This window comes from Oryctolagus cuniculus, chromosome 7 (genome assembly GCF_964237555.1).
Source record: "Oryctolagus cuniculus chromosome 7, mOryCun1.1, whole genome shotgun sequence".
In the NCBI taxonomy this organism is placed as follows: domain Eukaryota; kingdom Metazoa; phylum Chordata; class Mammalia; order Lagomorpha; family Leporidae; genus Oryctolagus; species Oryctolagus cuniculus.
The window spans coordinates 154,151,340-154,169,416 of NC_091438.1; the positions used below are offsets into that span (position 1 = coordinate 154,151,340).

Below are 18,077 nucleotides of genomic sequence, written 5' to 3' on the forward strand. Positions count from 1 at the left end.
TGGCGGGCGCTCCCCGCAGTGGGGGCGTGGGTCGCGGGCTCCCGAGACGAGGTGGGGGTGGGGGCGCCGCCCCCAGCCCCTTCTCGGAATCCCCGCGCCTGAAGTCATAATCCCGGCTGTGACATCCTGTCGGTTGCCGTGGAGACGGCGCCACGTTACAAACCCTGGTTGTTCGAGAGGTGGCAGGGTATGAAGAAGGCGGGCCCGAGGAGCCCGCGGGATCCCCGGGTAGGGGGACGGGGAAGGGACCGACAGCTGCCCCGGGCCTGGGGCTGGGGCTGGGGCTGGGGCTGACGGGTCGGAAGAGACAGCTGTGGCGGGAAGCCGGACGGGCTGATCCTCTGCCCCCAGGCCGCACCCCAGGAATGACTTGGCAGAATAGCTGTCGCCTGTGACAAGCTGCCAGACCGCTCTTGGCGTTACATTTTTTCTTTAATTAAATTTTTCTTTATTCATCAGAGAGAGAGAGAGAGGGAGAGAGAGAGAGAGAGAGAGAGAGAGATCCCTTGCTGAAGCCTGGTCCAGGGGACTCAAGCCAGGTGTATGGCAGCAATCCAATCGCCCACCACTAGCGCCATCGCTGCCTCCCAGGGTCTGCGTGAGCCAGAAGCTGGAGTTGGAACCGGAGGCAGGTACTGAGGCCAATCTGATGTGGGATGCGCACGTACTGATTGCCAGGCTAACTGCCCTGCCCACCCCGGATGTTGCCATGTTGGTGCCCCCCGGGAGAGGCACCCTCCCCCAAAGGCCCCTGGGCTGGGGCTGGGGAGTTCTCAGGGGACTTGTGTCTGTGGTCTCATCTGTCACCTCCAAGTTGTCCAGCTGTGCAGCTCCAGGTCAGAACCATAACAGGCTCCGGGTGCCAGCCCAGGCAGACACAGGGGTCTCTGGGGAGAGACCCAGGAACCTGGCCACTGAGGGTAGAGCATCACTGGTCTAGGAGGAGTGGCCACACTGTGCGCGTGATCTCTAAAATGTGAGGGCGATGCTGCAGGACCCCCTGGGCAACAGCCGCCTCCAGCCAAGGTGCAGAGAAACGGGGGACGGGGGACGCGGGGTCAGGAGCCTTTGGTGGGCTGAGAGAGGGATTCGCACAGGACAGACGCCCCACTGCTGCTGACCAGTCCTCTGCGTGCAGGAGCATTGCCGAATCCATTTAAAAGGCATTTTAAAAAGATTGAGATTGAGGAAGAAAGCCCGTCAGAAAATGGGAAGCCTTTGTTCATTTGTTTGCGAGATGGTTTCTGCGTCCCATAAAGATGCCCAGACTCAATGATCTTGCTTTTCTAACGCCCAGGGTGAAGTTTTGGAGAATTTGGGGCAGCTTGGTCCTGCAAGAGCCTTCCTCACAATGCCGCTATTTGCCTTCAACACTCCGCTCACCCCCGTATGTGTGTCTCATGGCTTTGCACCTGCTTGATGTGGGAGCAAACTTAATGGTGAGGAGAGAATGTGAGAGTTTTACTGTCTGAAAGACCACATGCACGTATGGGCTAAACCTGGGGCTTTGGCTTGGGTTCTGTGGACCAGCTGTGTGTCAATCATCCAAGTGGTTTGTGTGGACATGACCCTGCCAGGAAGGGCAAGTGCCGCCACCGCCACCGACATTCCACTCACTCGTGGAGGAATCTGCAGTTCGCAAGCAAACGGGGCGTTGAATGCAGGAGCCTGGGGGTTCTTCTGAAAATGCTGCCCGGCAGGCGGGGGTGTGGCCTTTTGCATCTCTTGGGTTGATTTTCCTGCAGGGTTTCAGCATCTTCAGAGCGCTGAAGCTCTCTGACCGCAAGGCAAGTGCTCAAGCTGCCCGCTGCTCTGCCGGTTTCAGAGGCCTTGGGCCAGGGCCCTGCCTTTGGAGAACTGTGGATCTGCCCCGAAGCCAGGGCTGCGTGCTGGGGTGCTGGGGTGCTGGGGACTGCCTTTTGTTTGAACATTTCCCCTTCCGAGGTCACTGGGCTTCAGGAAAAGCACTTTTCAGGGAATCAAGGAAGGCGTGGGGAGCCCTTTATGGAGGTGAAATGTACCGGAAATAGTAGTTGCCTCTTTCTTTGGGAAAGTCTTTAAAAAACACTTCCATGCTTTATTTTTTTTTTAGTTTTATTTTATCAGAAAAGGGGAGAGAGGGGAGAGGGGAGAGGGGAGGGAGAGAGGGGAGAGAGGAGGGGGGAGAGGAGAAGGAGAGGAGAGAGGAGAGAGGAGAGAGGAGAGAGGAGAGAGGAGAGAGGAGAGAGAGGAGAGAGGAGAGAGGAGAGAGGAGAGAGGAGAGAGGAGAGAGGAGAGAGGAGAGAGGAGAGAGGAGAGAGGAGAGAGGAGAGAGGAGAGAGGAGAGAGGAGAGAGGAGAGAGGAGAGAGGAGAGAGGAGAGAGGAGAGAGGAGAGGAGGAGTCTTTGCTGGGTCACTCCCCAAATGCCTGCAATGGCCAGGGCTGGGCCAGGCCAGCATCAGAAACTCCTTCTGGGTTTCGTAGGCCACCGCCAGCTGCCTCCCAGGGTGCACAGGGTTAGGCCGCTGGATGGGAAGCAGAGTTGTTGGGGGCTCAAGCAAGGACTCCAGTGTGAAAGATGCGGGCGTCCCAAGTGGTGTCTTAGCCGCACCAAACACCTGCCCGGGAAGTCATGTTTGAATGGCTCTGGCTTCTGCGCCTAAAGCCTGGATTCTGGCAGAAAGAAACAGCCTAGGCTGGTGACACATCTCGGCATCTGGTCATGTGGAAAGAATGATCTCCAGGAAAAACCGCACTCTTGGCACAGGAGCTCTGCAGAGGCAAGGGCGTGGAGAGCCAAGCCTGACGGCGCTCCGGCGCGAGGGAGCTCGGCGGGCTGAAGTCATCCCTGACTGGTGTTTCTTCTCTTCCTCCCACATCTCCTTGGATAACTCTGGTCTCGGGGGGGAGGGGGGAGAAGTCACAGTGAGGAAAACAGCACTTCCAAAAGGGGGTGGAGTGGGGGTGTAGAAGCAGGGCAGGGGAGGGGTTGGAAGGGGCTCTTGGGTGATGGGGAGACAGCGTGGACCCTGGGGTCATCCCGGAGTCTGGCAGAACCGGGTGGTCCCTCCAGCCCCGGATGCTGGGCAAACAACAAGGGATTAGGGTTGCTGTCAGAGAAGAAGTTGGCCCATAAAATGCAGGGCTCGCTTGGCACTTTACAAATCCCAGCTTCCTAATGGATCATTACAAACACTCCACAGCCATCAGGAAATCCTGATGGATGGAGGAAGACGCACAAAGGTCGAAGTTCAGGCCAGCACAAATATTCACTTGGCGCAATAGGAGGGCGGGGAGAGAGAGAGAGAGCAAGCGAGCAGGGGACTGGTCAGCGCCTGCATAGTGTCAGGCCTTTCTCATCTTTCGCCAAATCTGGAGGTCATTCCAGGGGCACCATGGGGGCAGGAGCTGGTGTCAGACGGGCACGTGCCTAGTGCACCCTGAGTCGGGCAGGAGGAAGAGGGGGAGGTTGATGGGGACACAGCTGCAGGTGGGCCCATCTGCAGGTCATTAGAAACCAATTTAGTGCAGGGCTCTCTGCCTGTGGTTACCTCGGATGCTGTGAATCCACTTGACGACCAAGATGGTCTTGCAGGCTGGGTGCACATGCCTGGCTGGCTGTGTTTTCTGCTTCTGAAGTCACAAACAGAGCAGTGATTTCCAGCCGGGGCACCCGTCAGGCCTGTCTCAGCCCTGTTTTAAGCTCCCCAAGAGTGAGCGTGTGTAGGGGCACCTTACAACCCAGCCAGGTTGCTCTGCAGTGCCCCCCTCCCCTGCCCAGGGCCCCGTCCCAGCTGCTCCGGGCAGCCGACTGTGACTTTCATACTTATAATAACGACTCCGTGAGAATGGAGTGCTGCCAATCAGACGCGAGCATGCAGAGTGCTGGCCCTGGGGTGCTGGGGTACTGGTCCTCCCGTGAGCTTTGTTGGACCCCACACTGGGTGACAGAGAGGCTAACTCCCCCTCCCAGTTGGGACCCAGCGCTTCCTCTGCATAATGAAGTGTTAACAAGGTAACCTTCCCCGCCCCCAACAAAAGCATGGCTCCCCCGGCTGGGGGGGGGCAGGCACCTCTTTGGCTCAACTTCGGATCCTTAGTGGCCAGCACTGGGGCTCCTGGCCCGAGGTGAGTGCTGGAGAAATGTTTGCTGACTGACTGCACTGACTGATGGCTTGCTCTGCCTGAGGGCTGGGAGCAGAGTGTCCTCCAGCGCATCAGGTGGCCCCTTTCTGGGTCCCCAAGGTCACTGCTAAGAAAGAGGAGCCGCTCTGGGGACACCTCTGTGCACCCGCGTGACTCCACACAAGTCAGCAGCTCTTAAAAACAGTCTTCTCAAGTGTCTGTCCCCTGTCTTCTCTGAGGACAGCGGCATCAGATAAGGACTGGGGCCGGGTGACCGCTGGACCTTGGACATCGGGTCCCTGGAGCAGCTCTCTGCTCAGCAGATACGGCGGAAGGGGTAGATGGGAGGTGCAGGTAAACGCGGCATAGGACACAGGGGGACGCTGAAGGGGACCTTGCGAAACTAACACCTAAGGCACTGATGCAGAGACAGGTGTAGTCCATTGAAAAGCAGTGTGATGCCCGGGCCAGCCCCTGACCTCGGGTATAATTAAAGCAAGCAGGTGACCCCCAGCAGGGGGCAGGTAAGTCAGAGAGGGGAGGCTTAGAGAAAGGGCTGTGTCATGAAGGCGGCATTTTTTTAAAAAAGATTTATTTACTTGAAAGAGTTACACAGAGAGAGGAGAGAGAGAGAGAGAGAGAGAGAGAAGGAGAGAGAAGGGTCTTCCATCTGATGGTTCGCTCCCCAATTGGCCGCAACAGCCAGAACTGCACCGATCCGAAACCAGGAGCCAGGAGCTTCTTCCAGGTCTCCCATGTGGGTGCAGGGGCCCAAGCACTTGGGCCATCTTCCACTGCTTTCCCAGGCCATAGCAGAGAGCTGGATCGGAAGTGGAGCAGCCGGGGCTCTAACCAGTGACCATATGGGATGCCAGCACTGCAGGCGGCAGCTTTTATCCACTGTGCCACAGCCCGGCCCCGGGCTACCTACCTTGGGAGTACTGGAGGGGACTGAGAAACTGACGTGTTCAGTGCGGCGAGAGGCACATGGTCAAATCTCAGATGCCGTGAATGATACAGAGCAGCATCTGGTTCCCGAGGCAGGCAGTGGCCATGCGGATACTAATCTTCAGGTCTGGACGACAGTTTAACATGGGAGTTGGTGAATCTGGCCCACTGCCTGTTTTATAAATAAAGCTTTATTGGAACACAGCCATGCTCATTCAGGTACCCATCACACTGCAATGTCAGAGCTGGGTAGCAGCAACAGGGAGCCTTTGGTCATTGGAGCTCAATGGTCCTATACAGAAAAGGTCGCCAACCCGCTCCGCGTGGACTTGGAGAAACCAAGTTGGCTGTCGGCTTCCCCGAGGAAAGTTGTATCCCAGAGCGGCTAAGGCTCTGGAGCCCGGGTTCCATATCTGCTCTGTGACCCTGGGCAAGCTACCCACCTCGACACCTCGACTCGTCGCCTTGCAGGAGGAACAGGAGGGGTGCACGTGGTGGTGACTGAGCAGGATCAAGTCTGGGCCACGGCTCGCAGCGCCTGGCGGCGGGAAGGGCACTATAAAAAGTAGTTGCTATTATTGGTCATTAAATGCCAGCTATTGAAAGGCACAAAGCAACGCCCAGAAGGGGGTCATGATTGTAGGCAGCTGTCTTCCAAGCACGCCCAGCAGTGATGCCACAGAAAGCTAAAAAGCGACGCGAATGTCAAAGGCAGTGCTCCTGGGCGACGTACCAGGATATTAATGATTCCAACTCCTTTCCAGTTAAAGCAGTAGATCAGAGCATGCGCAGGGGCGCAGAGGCCAAAGCCACGAGGCCTAGCACAGCAGTGTCAGTACCCTGCATGTAGTAGGCACCCCTGGTATTTTTTTTTTTTTTTTGCCTGAATGAATGCAGACTGATTGGAAATCATACATAGTTCTCCAAAGGGCACCTCCGGTTACTCTGGAAAGCTCAGTTAGCAAGAGGATAACATTTCTGCCCCCAGTATTTTAGGGTCTCCAGGAAAGAACGCAGCTCGCTGAAGAGGAGAGAAAGCCCGAAACCAGGAACCGGCTCGTGCTTCCCACCATGGGACACAGGCATTGCAGTGGGCTCCCGGAGGAACAGATGGGCAACGAAAAATGTTTAAAAACAAAAGCAGGCACATAAGGTCATGCATTGGCCCGAAATAACTCGGGACACCGAGCAGACGGATGCAAGCGGCACATCTTGATGGAAGCGAGGCCAAGCTGATCTGCCGAAGCCGCCTGCTCTCACTGGGGCAGAAGCCCTCGGCCCAGAAAAGAGGGACATGGCAGCACGAGTGGGTGGTGGGTTTTCCTCTCGTGCTGAGTGCGTTGCTTTCCTGCCCCTAAAGCACTCGAAGACACTGCGCTCCCCAGGAGCGCCTCGCGGAACGCGGATCCGGAAGCGATACCTCCCCCTGCCCCCCAAAGGCGTTTCTGACGCTGGTTTCTGTAACAGCAGGCGGCTGCCGAAGCTGCCAACTTGCCAGAGAAGGGCACCTTCTCTGTAAAGTCACGAATCGGAGAATCCAGGCAGGCTCCCGTGGGCAAGGGTGGGAGGGAGTGGTTTGTCTCAGCTTCATGGAGGATCAGCAGATTGGGAGATCTTGCTGTACCTGGGTACAGTCCCAGACCACTACTCCCCTTCCCCCGCACCCGCCCGCCCTGCCGCGTGATACAGCACAGGGCGTTAGCAAAGGCCGGTTTGCTTGCAAATGACAGATACTCAAGGCAGCTGAAGCAAAAAGGGGGTGTCTAAGGGAATAAAAAACTGGCTCTGTCTGTCCGAGCCAGACTCAAGTTTGCGTGGCCTGTGGTTCCCTAACCTTCCACAGAATCCCCTTTCTGCCTGTGTTAGCTACAGGAGGCTTCTGTTGTTTGCAACCAAGGAATCTGGAGTGATACAAAGGGTTCTAGTGGAACCCAAGAGCTGGCTTCCCAAGGAAAGGAACTGGGACCAGGAATCACCAGGAATCAAGGTATCTCCGTCTATGTCAGCTGGGAGTACACTCACCTTCGCATCAGGAAACCCAGCAAGGGTAGAGCCCAAAAATCCGGGGCTCCGCCCACACTGATTCTGGCTTTGCCTGATGGGATTTTAATAAACACAAGGCAAACAGGGAAGTGAAAAGTACTTGTGCCCTTGGGAGCCTGTGACCTCCCCCACGTGGACAAGCCTGGTCTGGCTCGGCAGGTGATGAGCGAATTGAGAAAGAGCAAACCACGCAGCTGAAGACCTTTCTCGTCCAGGTTTTGCAACCTTGCTGCTGCTGACGTCAGACCAGAGAGTTCCTTGTTGTGGGAGTTGCTCTGTGCATTCATTGTAGGATGGTTGGCAGTGTCCTTGGCCTCTACCCACTACAGACAGCAGCACCCAAAGCTATTCCCAGATACTGACTGCCAAGTGTCTTCTGGGGTGCCAAATCACCCCCAGGTTGAGAACCGTGCCTTAACCCAACCTATTTTTTATTTTTGACAGGCAGAATGGACAGAGAGAGAGAGAGAGAGAGAGAGAGAAAGGTCTTCCTTTTTATGTTGGTTCACCCCCCAATGGCTGCTCCAGCAGCGCGCTGTGGCTGGCGCACCGTGCTGCTCAGAAGCCAGGAGCCAGGTGCTTCTCCTGGTCTCCCATGGGGTTCAGGGCCCAAGCACTTGGGCCATCCTCCACTGCCTTCCTGGGCCACAGCAGAGAGCTGGACAGGAAGAGGAGCAACCGGGACAGAATCCGGTGCCCCGACTGGGACTAGAACCTGGGGTGCTGGTGCCGCAGGCGGAGGATTAGCCTAGTGATCCATGGTGCCGGTCCAACCCAACCTATTCTAACCCAGATCTGGCATGTGGATGAGGCCATCCTAACCCATCCCGCCACAGTCAAAGCTGTCACAGACCAGTGAATGTGCCAAGCCTGGTTTGGCCTGGTGGTTATGCCACAGGTTGGAACACCTGCATCCCATTTCAGTGCCTGGGTTCCAGCCCCAGCTCTACTCCTGATAATGCAGACCGAGAGAGGCAGCACGGATGGCCCAAATGGTTGGATTCCTGCCTCTTTCACGGGAGACCTGGATTGCATTCCTGGGTCCTGGCTCTGGCCTTGGCCCAGTCTCAGCCATTGTGGGCAGGCATCTGCAGAATGAACCAGTATCTGGGGGCTATCTCTGTCTCTCTTTCAGTGTCTCAACAACAATGACAAAAGGTGCTGAGCTTGACCCCTGGGGTCATGAGAAATAATAGCAGTCGTTTGAAGTCGCTAAGTTTTGAGTGATTTACTCCATACAAACGTAGACTCCTGACAGCAGTGACTTGGACAGGTAGACACTTACTCACCTTACAGAATGTGCAGAGGTAGCAGGTTAGCCAGGGTTCAGATCTCACTGGGGCACCAGGCACCCACCCGGGCCTTCTTGTCCTCCTACTCCCTTGTCATCGGCAGGTGGCCCTTGTGTCTTGCTTGTTGCATGGGACTCCCAAGATGGCTGCTTCAGCTCCAACTCCAAGTCCCAGGGATGAAAAAGGAGACACAGCAAAGGAACAGCGGGCAAGAGCCTCCTCCTGACAAAGCCTTGAATCTCAGAAGGAGGGTCCTCCCCAGGGGCTTTCGCTTATATGAAGGACTTACAAACAATTTATGGAAAATGCACATTATGCAAAAACTATGCATGGACTTCACATTTTTTCTTGTGCCAAAATAAAGTTCTCTTTTAATTCCTCTTATCCACAAACTCTATGAAGTGCCCTGTACGTCACTGGCCAGCTCTGTATAATATGGCCTCCCTGGCTGCAAGGGAGACAGGAAAATCAAGGTGTTTAGCCCTCAGCCCATATAGCAGAGGAACGTGATGAGTCAGCAGTGATGAGCTTCGTGGTCTCGGCTCCGTAGGAGCTGCAGGATCGGCCGCACTGTCGCCCTGGGCTCCATGGTTCCTCGTCTCTACTTGCTGCGCATCTACTCCAGTCTTCTCCATTTCCCCCCTTTAAAAAAACACTTATTTATGTATTTGTTCTAAGGGCAGAGTGAGAGACAGAGAGATCTTCCGTCGGCTCATTCATGCCCCAGATGGCTGCAACAGCCAGGGCTGTGCCAGGCTGAAGCCAGGAGCCAGGAGCCAGGAGCCAGGAGCTCCATCCTGCGCATTGGCAGGAAGTTGCACGTGAAGTGGAGCAGCAGGGGCTGGAAATGGCAGTGGCTTAACCTGCGGCGCCACCATGCTGGCCTCACGTCTTCTCCGCGGATGGCGTGGTTTCTCGGGACACGAGAGGAACGTGGCAGCTCCGGCTCCGGAACCCGGAACGGCTCTGGGACTCTCAACTCCAGCATCACTAATAATAACCTGAATGGCGGTCAGTGTCCCACTTTGAAATACCAAAGACAGAGATGCCAGTTGGCCTGGCTTGAATTCAGAGGGAAATTTGATTGGTCTGGCTTGGGTTGGGTCTCTCCATCCAGCCAATCAGCGGCAGCCAAGGCAGCAGTGTTATGTAGGGCAAGGCTGATGGGGGTGGGGGGTGCATTTTCGGGGAAAGGGAGGGTGTGGCTGAGGAGACACCCAGAAGATTACCTTGTTCAGAACAAATTGCGGCCTGTGAAAGACTTGAAATATGCTGGAGACACACAGGCATTTTATTTAACTTCCGCATTTCCAAACATGCACGTTCAACAAGCAAGCACCATATTGCACACACAATGTGGCTTCCAAATGCAAGTCAGCTGCTTGAACTGCTGTTTATCCGAGGGATCTGTCCCGGTGCTGCAGAAAGAAACTGGTTGTTTTGGACTTTGGGGGTGTGGCCCAGTCTAAGACCCCTCAGGGTCTTCGTGGAACGTTTCTAGGGTTTTCCAGAGCACTCTCAGGGCCCAGTGAAACTCACCTTTCTCACCGACATCAGATCCTGACCTTGGGTAAGGTGTGCCTCCCGGGGGCTACCACACAGTCTCTCCTGTCTTGCTCTAGTTCTCATCTGTGTAACGAATATGTTTTACAGGCCAGCGCTATGGCGTAGTGGATAAAGTGGCTGCCTGCAGTGCCGGCATCCCATATGGCCGTCAGTTCTAATCCTCGCTGCTCTACTTCCGATCCAGCTCTCTGCTGTGGCCTGGGAAAGCAGTGGAGGATGGCCCAGGTCCTTGGGCCCCTGCACCCACATGGGAGACCCGGAAGAAGCTCCTGGCTCCTGGCTTTGGATCGGCGTAGCTCTGGCCATTGCAGTCATTTGGGGAGTGAACCAGCGGATGGAAGACCTCTCTCTGCCTCTGCCTCTGAAACTCTGCCTTTGAAATAAATAAATTTAAAAAGAATCAGCCATTTCTAAAAAAAATTATGTTTTGTTTTAAAATATAAAAAATTATTGTGGCTTTTCAGAAATAAAAAACAAATCATGGTGATGGCTTCTGGCTTATCCTCCTGTTTTGCTTAGCTGCCCGGGCGGCCAAGAAAGCAGTGAGCAGATGCGTGGACAGAGGGCGAGGAGGCAGGATGGGAGACACGGAAAGTCTCTCCAAACACCACAAGAAGGGAGCGTGGCCATCTGGGCAGCTCGTGAACTTGATCTTTGTGGCCTGGGGTGGAGCTACTGGACAGGATGAGATGGAATGAGAAACTCAGATTCAAGACCCAAACCTCTGTGTTATCTTCAGCAGATTTACCCTGCGGGCCTCAGTGTCCCCATCTGTAAAATGGGAACCATTTTACCATTTACTTCCTACGGTTTGGATAAAATTTAATAAGAAAACTTCACAGTGACACATACATGTCCGTCATGATGACAGAAGTGATGAACGTATTGGTATCTAAATTTATTATAATAAACCCAGATGCGGACGTGCTGTGTCATCGCCCGGGCAGCCCTGAGGCTCCTAACCTACCCTGTGGCTCCAGCACAAGTCTTGGATTTTCTGCACGGCGGGTGTCTCGGGGACCCTGGAGTGGGAGGCTGGAGTAGGCTGTGACCCCAGCATGGGACCGCGACAGCGCGTCCACCGGGCCTGAGTTACACATGTCTGTTCTTCCTACACCTGAGTGTGCGTACATTCATAGCTACATTTCCCAGGAAGCCCTCCCCCAACAGACCCCCACATATGACACTGTACAGAGCGATCTAGAAAGCACAACACTAGGGTAACAATCTTTAACGTCCTGCTAAGGCGGCTTAGCACTGGGACACGGAGGAGGACATGGGAGAGTCACACCCACTCACAGAGACCTGTGGCCCGCCGGGGTGACCTTGCTCTAGTTCCTTCCATCAGGCTTAGAAAACAATAGGCTGCTTTTGCTAGAAGGTTCTTTCTTCATCTCTCTTTCTTGCTCTATCTTCAGGGTGGCTTTTCTGGCTCCGACCTTCAGTGAGCAAAAGGACAAACACACAGACTCTGTAAGCGTCCTGAGGTCCCAAAAGGCTCTACCGGGTGGTTTTGGAAAAAGCTATGTTCCCCCCCCCCCACCGACATACACATACACACACATACACACACACACAGAGATGAGCAAAAAGGAAACGAAGCTATCCAAAGGAAACCTCCTCAGCATTTGGGGTGCGCCCTTGTTCTACTTCCTGATTCCTGGGTTTGAATCTGGGAGCTCCCCAGTCTGACACGCTCACCGGGGAACAGCTGTGCCTGAGTGAGGCTTGGGTCTCTGGGGGTCTGGAAGGAGCATACTGTCATATAGTGGGAGGGTCTGTCTAAGCCTTTTCTGAGCGCTTCCTGCCCCACCCCCATGAGGGCACCCCAGCAGCTGTAGGGCTGACCTCCCTCTCCCAGGCCATGGGTGACTGGGATTTTCAGATGACCACTCTGAGCTTGGAGATGCTGCCCACTCCCTGCCGTGACTGGAGAGAGAGGTAATCAGAGGCGGTAAGGATGGAGGATGCACACATGTGCACGTGCATATGAGTACATGTGTGTGCATGTGTAGCATGTGCCAGTGTGCACACATGTGTGTGTGCTTGTGTGCATGTGTAGTGTGTGCAGATACATGTGTGCACGTATGTGCATGTGTGCCCATGCGTGTATGTGCTCTTGAGTGAGACGGGGCCCAGCCCTCCTGCTCACCACTGTTCTCTCTTGGCTCTTGTGAGACAGGCAGTCAGGAGTCAGGAAGGCTAACCCTTCACCAGCCCACCATGCACACCTTGCTCGCCATGCCCAGGGACCAAGCAGCAAACAGCCGCAGAGCCAGCTCCCTCCTAGTGCACTTGGGAAGGCAGCGGGTGATGGCCCAAGTGCTTGGGTCCCTGTCGCCCATGTGAGAGACCCAGAAGAAGCACCTGGCTCCTGGCCTCAGCCCCAGATGGATAATGAACCAGCCAGCGGGTGGAAGATCTCTGTCTCTCCCTTTCTCTGTCACTTTGCTTTTCAAAGAAATAAATGAATCTTTAAAAAATGCAAATATGGCAGGAAGGGCTACAGAACCTCAAAGAGCCCATCCTGAGAGGAGGACCCTGGTGTGGGCCAGGCCTGGGCCTTAGAAGGAGCAGGGGTGGGGCAGGGGGGAACACAAGCTGGTCATGGGCGCAGGGACACCCAGGTGGAAGTTACGCAGGACACAGTGGGGTGGCTGTTCCAGGCCACTGCCGGCCCTGCCCTAGAAACTCCAAGCCCATTCCCAGCAGTGGCAGGACGCGCTCTCTCCTGAGGTGTTTGGGCGGGGTGGGTCCCTGGGACGCGCCCTCCCTCCTGGGACTCCTTCCCTGACTTTTGCCCTCAAAATGCTTTGCACAGAGCAGTTATTTAATCATTAATTGCATTGACTTTTTGCTTTTTTTAATTTTTTATTGGCCCAAGACTATGAGCCAGCAGGGCAGGGGATTTTGTGTTCCACTGACCTGAGCTGAGGTTCATCCCGCCCCTTCCCCGTAAGGAGACTTCTTAGATGTTCTTTCTCAATCCCTCCCACTCCTAAGAAGTGGAATATTACACATAGCCCTGCACGTATGCACGGTGTGTCTGCAGATGCACGCACACACACGCACACATGCATGTACACGCATGATCTTCAGAAAGTTCATGGAAAGCCTGCATTATGAAAAAACTATGCGTGGATTTCAAAAATCTTTTGCATCGAAGTAAATGCATCTTTTAATTGATTCTCCACTCATTTTTGGAAGCACCTTCATGTATGTTTGTCCTTATATATACAAAGAGTAAGTGTTTCATTAAACTGCACCCCCAGCACAGTGCTGCTTAGAGTGCCGGATTTTCTGCTTCTGATCCAGCTCCCTGCTAATGCCTCCTGGGGAAGCAGTGGATGATGGCCCGAGTACCTGGTCCTTTGCCACCCACATGGGAGACCTGCCTGGAGTTCCAGGCTCCTGGCTTGGGTGGCCAAGCCCTGGCTGCTGTGAACACTTGGGGAACGAACCAGTGGGTGGACAATCTCTCTCTCTGGTTCTCTCTCTCTCTCTCTTTCTCTTCATTTTTCTCTGTCACCCTGCCTTTCAAACTGGTGAAACAAATTTTAAAAATCTGAAAAAAGAGTAAACTTTTGCCCCTTTTGGAGGTGACACTGCCCCACTGGGATTAGATGGCACCTGCCACATGCAAGCTCTCTGTGTTTGTTGGGCGAATGAATTATTTGTTCACTGTTTTCTGTGCCCAGCATAGCAGGTGACTTAGGCTAGGTAACTCCATAAATATCTGTTAATTAATTTTCCTCCTTAGCATATAGCCCATAAAGAGTTGTAAGAGACTATTAGCTGCGTGGGAAAAAAAAATCATCAAAGAATGGTGTTTTAGAAGGCCCGGGAAAGGAAGAAGCTTCCAGTTCCAAAACTTGCCAGGGATGGAGATTCTAGGAGTGGGCAAGACTGAAAGAGATTTTACATGGCCTCAGAGAGAGATGGAGAGAGAGAGGATTCCTATCTGCTGGTCACTGGAAACTCGCTCCATGTTTCGATGGGTGGAAGGGACCCACCCACTTGAGCCATCACTGCTGCCTCCCGCGTGCTGGAGTCCACAGTGGATCCAGGACTCAGATACGGGATGTGGGCGCCCCAAGCAGCGTCGTTACTGTCAGGCCTCGTGGCTCACTGTAGACGGAGGAGAACCCACGCCACACAGCACAAGCAGCCCGGAGGAAACCCTCCTGAGCTGAGCAGACCCCACACACCGCATCTCTAACTTCTGGCTGGAGGACTGGAGAAATGGGAAAAGCCCTGCTTTGGCTGAAGCACCACGGGTCCCATCCTGGAACCCAGGAGGCCTAAGTCCAGGGCCCAGTGTGATATTCCTACAACAGCCTGGCCCCATCCGGGCTTTTCCAATGATGATTTTGTTATCCTGGAATAAGGGTGGCCTTTTACGAAACCCGAATACATCTCCTCTCTCGCGTTCAGCCGAAACGTGTTTCACTTTCGGACTTGCTGAGAAAGCTCGCCTTTACCTCCCGCAGAGTGCGAATGGGAACTGGGTCGGTTCCAGTCCCGAGGCAGAACTGTGAATGGCATAGCGTGGATTCCTAAGTCTTAAAAGAAGACTTCCAGGAGAGGCCACGCCCAACTGTGCCAGGATAATTCCCTGTTTAGCACCTGCAGGAGGGAGGGGCACTCACCTGCTGTCAGAGCTGCACTGAGTTCCTCCCAATTCTCCCGCTTAGCTGTGGGCTCTGGACAAATAGGTCTTTGAGCCCCAGACACCTCAGCTAAGCGCTGGAGAGAATGACAACCCCGCCCCGCAGGGCATCCTGGGGAATCACCCAGACGACGCAGCTCTGTGCCTGGCACACGCTAAGTGCTCGACACCCAACCCATGCAGTGTTGCTGACTCCTGAGCCTGCTGTTGGTGCCCTGCTCTCTTCCCTCTCTGGCTCACTGGGAACTGGGAGTTCTGCGTCCCTTTCTTCCTGTACAAACACCTGTCTCTGTAGTACACACTTCAGCTGACCTTTGCCTTCTGCATCCAAGAAAAATGGAGCTCAGAGTCCAGCTGCCACCCACTGGGAAGGCTGGGCCTTCCCGGAGACAGGGAGTGACAGTGGAGCTTCTGGGGACAATGGCACGCTGAGCGCCTTGGGGGTCTCTGTCCCAGATCTGGCAGAACAGGGGACTGGTCCCCTGACGGCCCTCGTGGGTGGGAACAAGGCCTCCTGAAGGACACATCTGCTGCAGCTGGGAGCCCAGAGCAGGAATGAGAGGCAGCCAGCGTCCTGCGGCTCCCGCCTGAGCATCCTGGCTGCCCAGGCACCGGGAGATCCCACGTCTAACTCCCTCGCCGGGATGCAGGGGGCCTGCTTGGAAGCTGCCATCACCCCAAATCTGGAGCTGGCCATTTTCCCGGGGTTCAGTGCACAGCCCTGACTCTGACCGCCTTACGTCTCCGCCCCTTAGGGACAGTTCCCTGAGGGTAGAGCTGGTGTCTCTCAGAGGGTGGCGGGTGAGCATGTGGGGTTCTCACAGAGCCTGCAGCTTCAGCCAAGATCATGGCCCAGCTGCCCCCAGGGGCCAGGGAGGCAAAAAAAGGTCCAGGAATGGGGATGGCGGCAGGACCAGGAGCCCAGGTCCTTTCCAAGGGGCCTGGACGTGGTGGCTTGTGTGGGACCGCGGGCCTGGTGTTGCTGGCTCTCCCGTTTCAGGGAAGCCTGGTCGCGCTCTCTGTGTGAAGGTGTCACCCAGGAAAACCTGAACAAGAACCATCCCATGCGAGGGAAGCGCATCTGCGAACGGCCATTTGTGACACCAAATATGTTTACTTCCGCACCCTCCCCCCATCAATCAAATCTAGCAATCCTATTGGGCAGTCCCAACACCCACAGTTTGGGGGTGGGGGAGAGGAAGTGAGCAAGGCTGTCTCTGGGGATAGGGACAAGAGTGCTTTCAGGGTCGCGTCCACCCTCCCAAAGGCGCCGTCTGAGGCCGGGGCCTGCTTGGTGCCTTCTCTCTGGAAGGCGTGGAGCCTGCAGCCGTATCTATTAGGTGCGAGTTCAGACGGTCACCATCCATGTGCCCAGACACAGGAAAACAAGGGTTTTACGCCTTTCTAACCCTTCCTCCCCTTCCCCTCTACCCAGAGGAACTTGGCGTATAAAATAGATGAGACCTGCTCTGGAGCCAACAAGGTGTAGGTGTGTGTGGGGGGTGAGCATCCCACCCTTCCACGGGTCCCCAGGGCTCCAGGGAACCCCAGCTGGAATATGGCTCCAAAACCCTTCCCTGGATTAAGTGCCACCAGTGGACATCGAGCCTGGCACCCCCAGACCTGCTTCTAGGGAGCCTCCCCAGCCTCACTGGGGTGTGCTCACAGCTGTCTGCTCTGACAAGCTCAGCATGTTTCTTGGTTTTCAGTCTGAGTGTGTCCCAAGTGGTATTTGGGACATACTTATACCACGTTCCCATTTGTTGTTACCTGAAGGCACTGCGCTTAGGGATGTAGTGCACTGTATCACACCCGGGAAGGCGTTTGTTCCAGGGACCTCGCCAGCCCTGCTTCCACTGTGTCTCACGGTCCTGGGACTGTGGACCAAGCTGGTTTCCCATTTCCCGTTGGCTATCTGGAAGCCCAGAGCCACAGGTGGGCCCCTGTTTGGCAGGTGCAGGTGCACTAGAAAGGGCACTTCCATCCTCACTCCCTTCCCCCAGCTTTGCTTCCTTCTTAGGGCAGGGACTCTGGGGCTCCCCACGCCTCTCTTCTTTGCTCTGACCTTTCTCCTGGTGCAAACATTTAGTGTCTGGGGGCTGCTCCTCGCTCCTCCTCCAGCTACACTAGTGTCTGCAATTCTCTCGCTCGCTCTGGGGTCCTTTGTTCAAACTGCAGGCAGCTGGGCACAGGGGGGAGCATGGGGCGTGGGGCTGTCCTTGGGGAGTGCACGGTGGCGATTCCACTCGGGCCCTTCTGAAAGAACGGCTCTGCTTTGCGTGTGGCTGCCAGACCAGAGCACCGCTCCACACCTGCCTGGCGTTCTCTTTGAACAGATGCAAACTGTTGACTCTTTTGCCTGACTCCTTCAATGTTCCTCTGCCCCCGAGTGGAAACTTCTGGTGGGTGAGGGTGTGTGGAATGTCCTCGCCTGCTCCCACCTGGCCTGGCCTGGCCCACGGAGGCTTCTGGGGGATGCTGGGATTCACCAGGATTGGTGGGCAAGAGATGGGGGTGGGTGGGTGAGGGTCTTTTTTCTCCTTTTTAAAAAGATTTAATTTATTTATTTGAAAGGCAGAATTGGGGGGGAGAGGGAGGGGAGAGAGGTAGAAAGAGGTAGAAAGAGGGAGAGAAAGGGAGAGAAAGGGAGAGAGAGGGAGAGAGGGAGAGAGAGGGAGAGAGAGGGAGAGAGAGGGAGAGGGGGGAGAGAGAGAGAGAGGGAGAGGGGAACAGAGAGGAAGAGAGAGAGAGAGGGAGAGAGAGTGAGGAAGAGAGGAAGAGAGAGGGAGAGGGGGAGAGAGAGAGTGAGAGAGAGGAACAGAGAGCAAGAGAGAGAGAGGGAGGGAGAGAGGGAGAGGGAGAGAGGGAGAGGGAGAGAGGGAGAGAGAGAGAGAGAGGGAGAGAGAGAATCATCCCTCTACTGATTCACTCCCCAAAATATCTATAACAACCAGGGCCGGGCCAATTTGAAGCCAAAGCCAGGAACCAAGACCTTCTTCTGGGCCTCCCATATGGGTGCAGGGGCCCAAGCACTTGGACCATCTTCCACTGCTTTCCCAGGTGCATTGGCAGGGAGCTGCATTTGAAGTGGAACAGCTGGGACTCGATTCAGCGCCCATATAGGATGCCGACAAGGCAGGTGGTGGCTTTACCCGGTATGCCAGGGCCTTTTTCTTCAGCCATCTTGCACTCCCCTCACCACATTCTGCCTTTTCATCCTGTGTGGGCCCAGGGATTTCACTCCCAAGCCCCCTGTCCCATTCTCATTGCACAGAACGTCTACCCTTTTCTGTTCCTCAGCCAAAAACACAGCGTGGCACCGAGGAAACCGAGGTCCTGAGAGCAGATTTCCTGGGCCTGAAAAAGTCTTGGGAAACAGAGAGTTGGAGAGAACAGTAGTGATGCTGGTGGGGAAGGCGTTAGAAGAAGCTGCAGCGAGAGCTCTGGTTGCTCA

At 55.2% G+C, this 18,077-nt stretch overlaps 1 protein-coding gene and 1 long non-coding RNA gene across 9 annotated transcripts in view; one reads left to right on the forward strand and one right to left on the reverse strand.

Moving 5' to 3' along the window:
* The first annotated feature begins 56 nt into the window (after positions 1–56).
* On the forward strand, positions 57–2,032 carry LOC103345458 (uncharacterized). 3 transcript variants are annotated; one of them, XR_011390882.1, is made up of 3 exons: positions 57–187; positions 460–632; positions 1,298–2,032. It is a non-coding gene; the product is annotated as an uncharacterized lncRNA (long non-coding RNA). The 3 variants fall into 3 exon arrangements; XR_007915799.2 differs by having other exon boundaries at positions 111–228; XR_515347.4 differs by lacking the exon at positions 57–187 and having other exon boundaries at positions 237–632.
* A 7,587-nt stretch (positions 2,033–9,619) lies between these two features.
* FHAD1 (forkhead associated phosphopeptide binding domain 1) overlaps positions 9,620–18,077 on the reverse strand; it is a 121,651-nt gene continuing 113,193 nt past the window's right edge. For 3 of the 6 annotated variants that reach the window (XM_070079259.1, XM_051836584.2, XM_051836582.2), the window contains one exon: positions 10,371–11,393. In XM_070079259.1, coding sequence (XP_069935360.1) covers positions 11,286–11,393 — 108 coding nt within the window. In that variant the 3' untranslated portion in view covers positions 10,371–11,285. The other 3 variants (XM_051836581.2, XM_051836580.2, XM_051836579.2) reach the window with 3 other exon arrangements.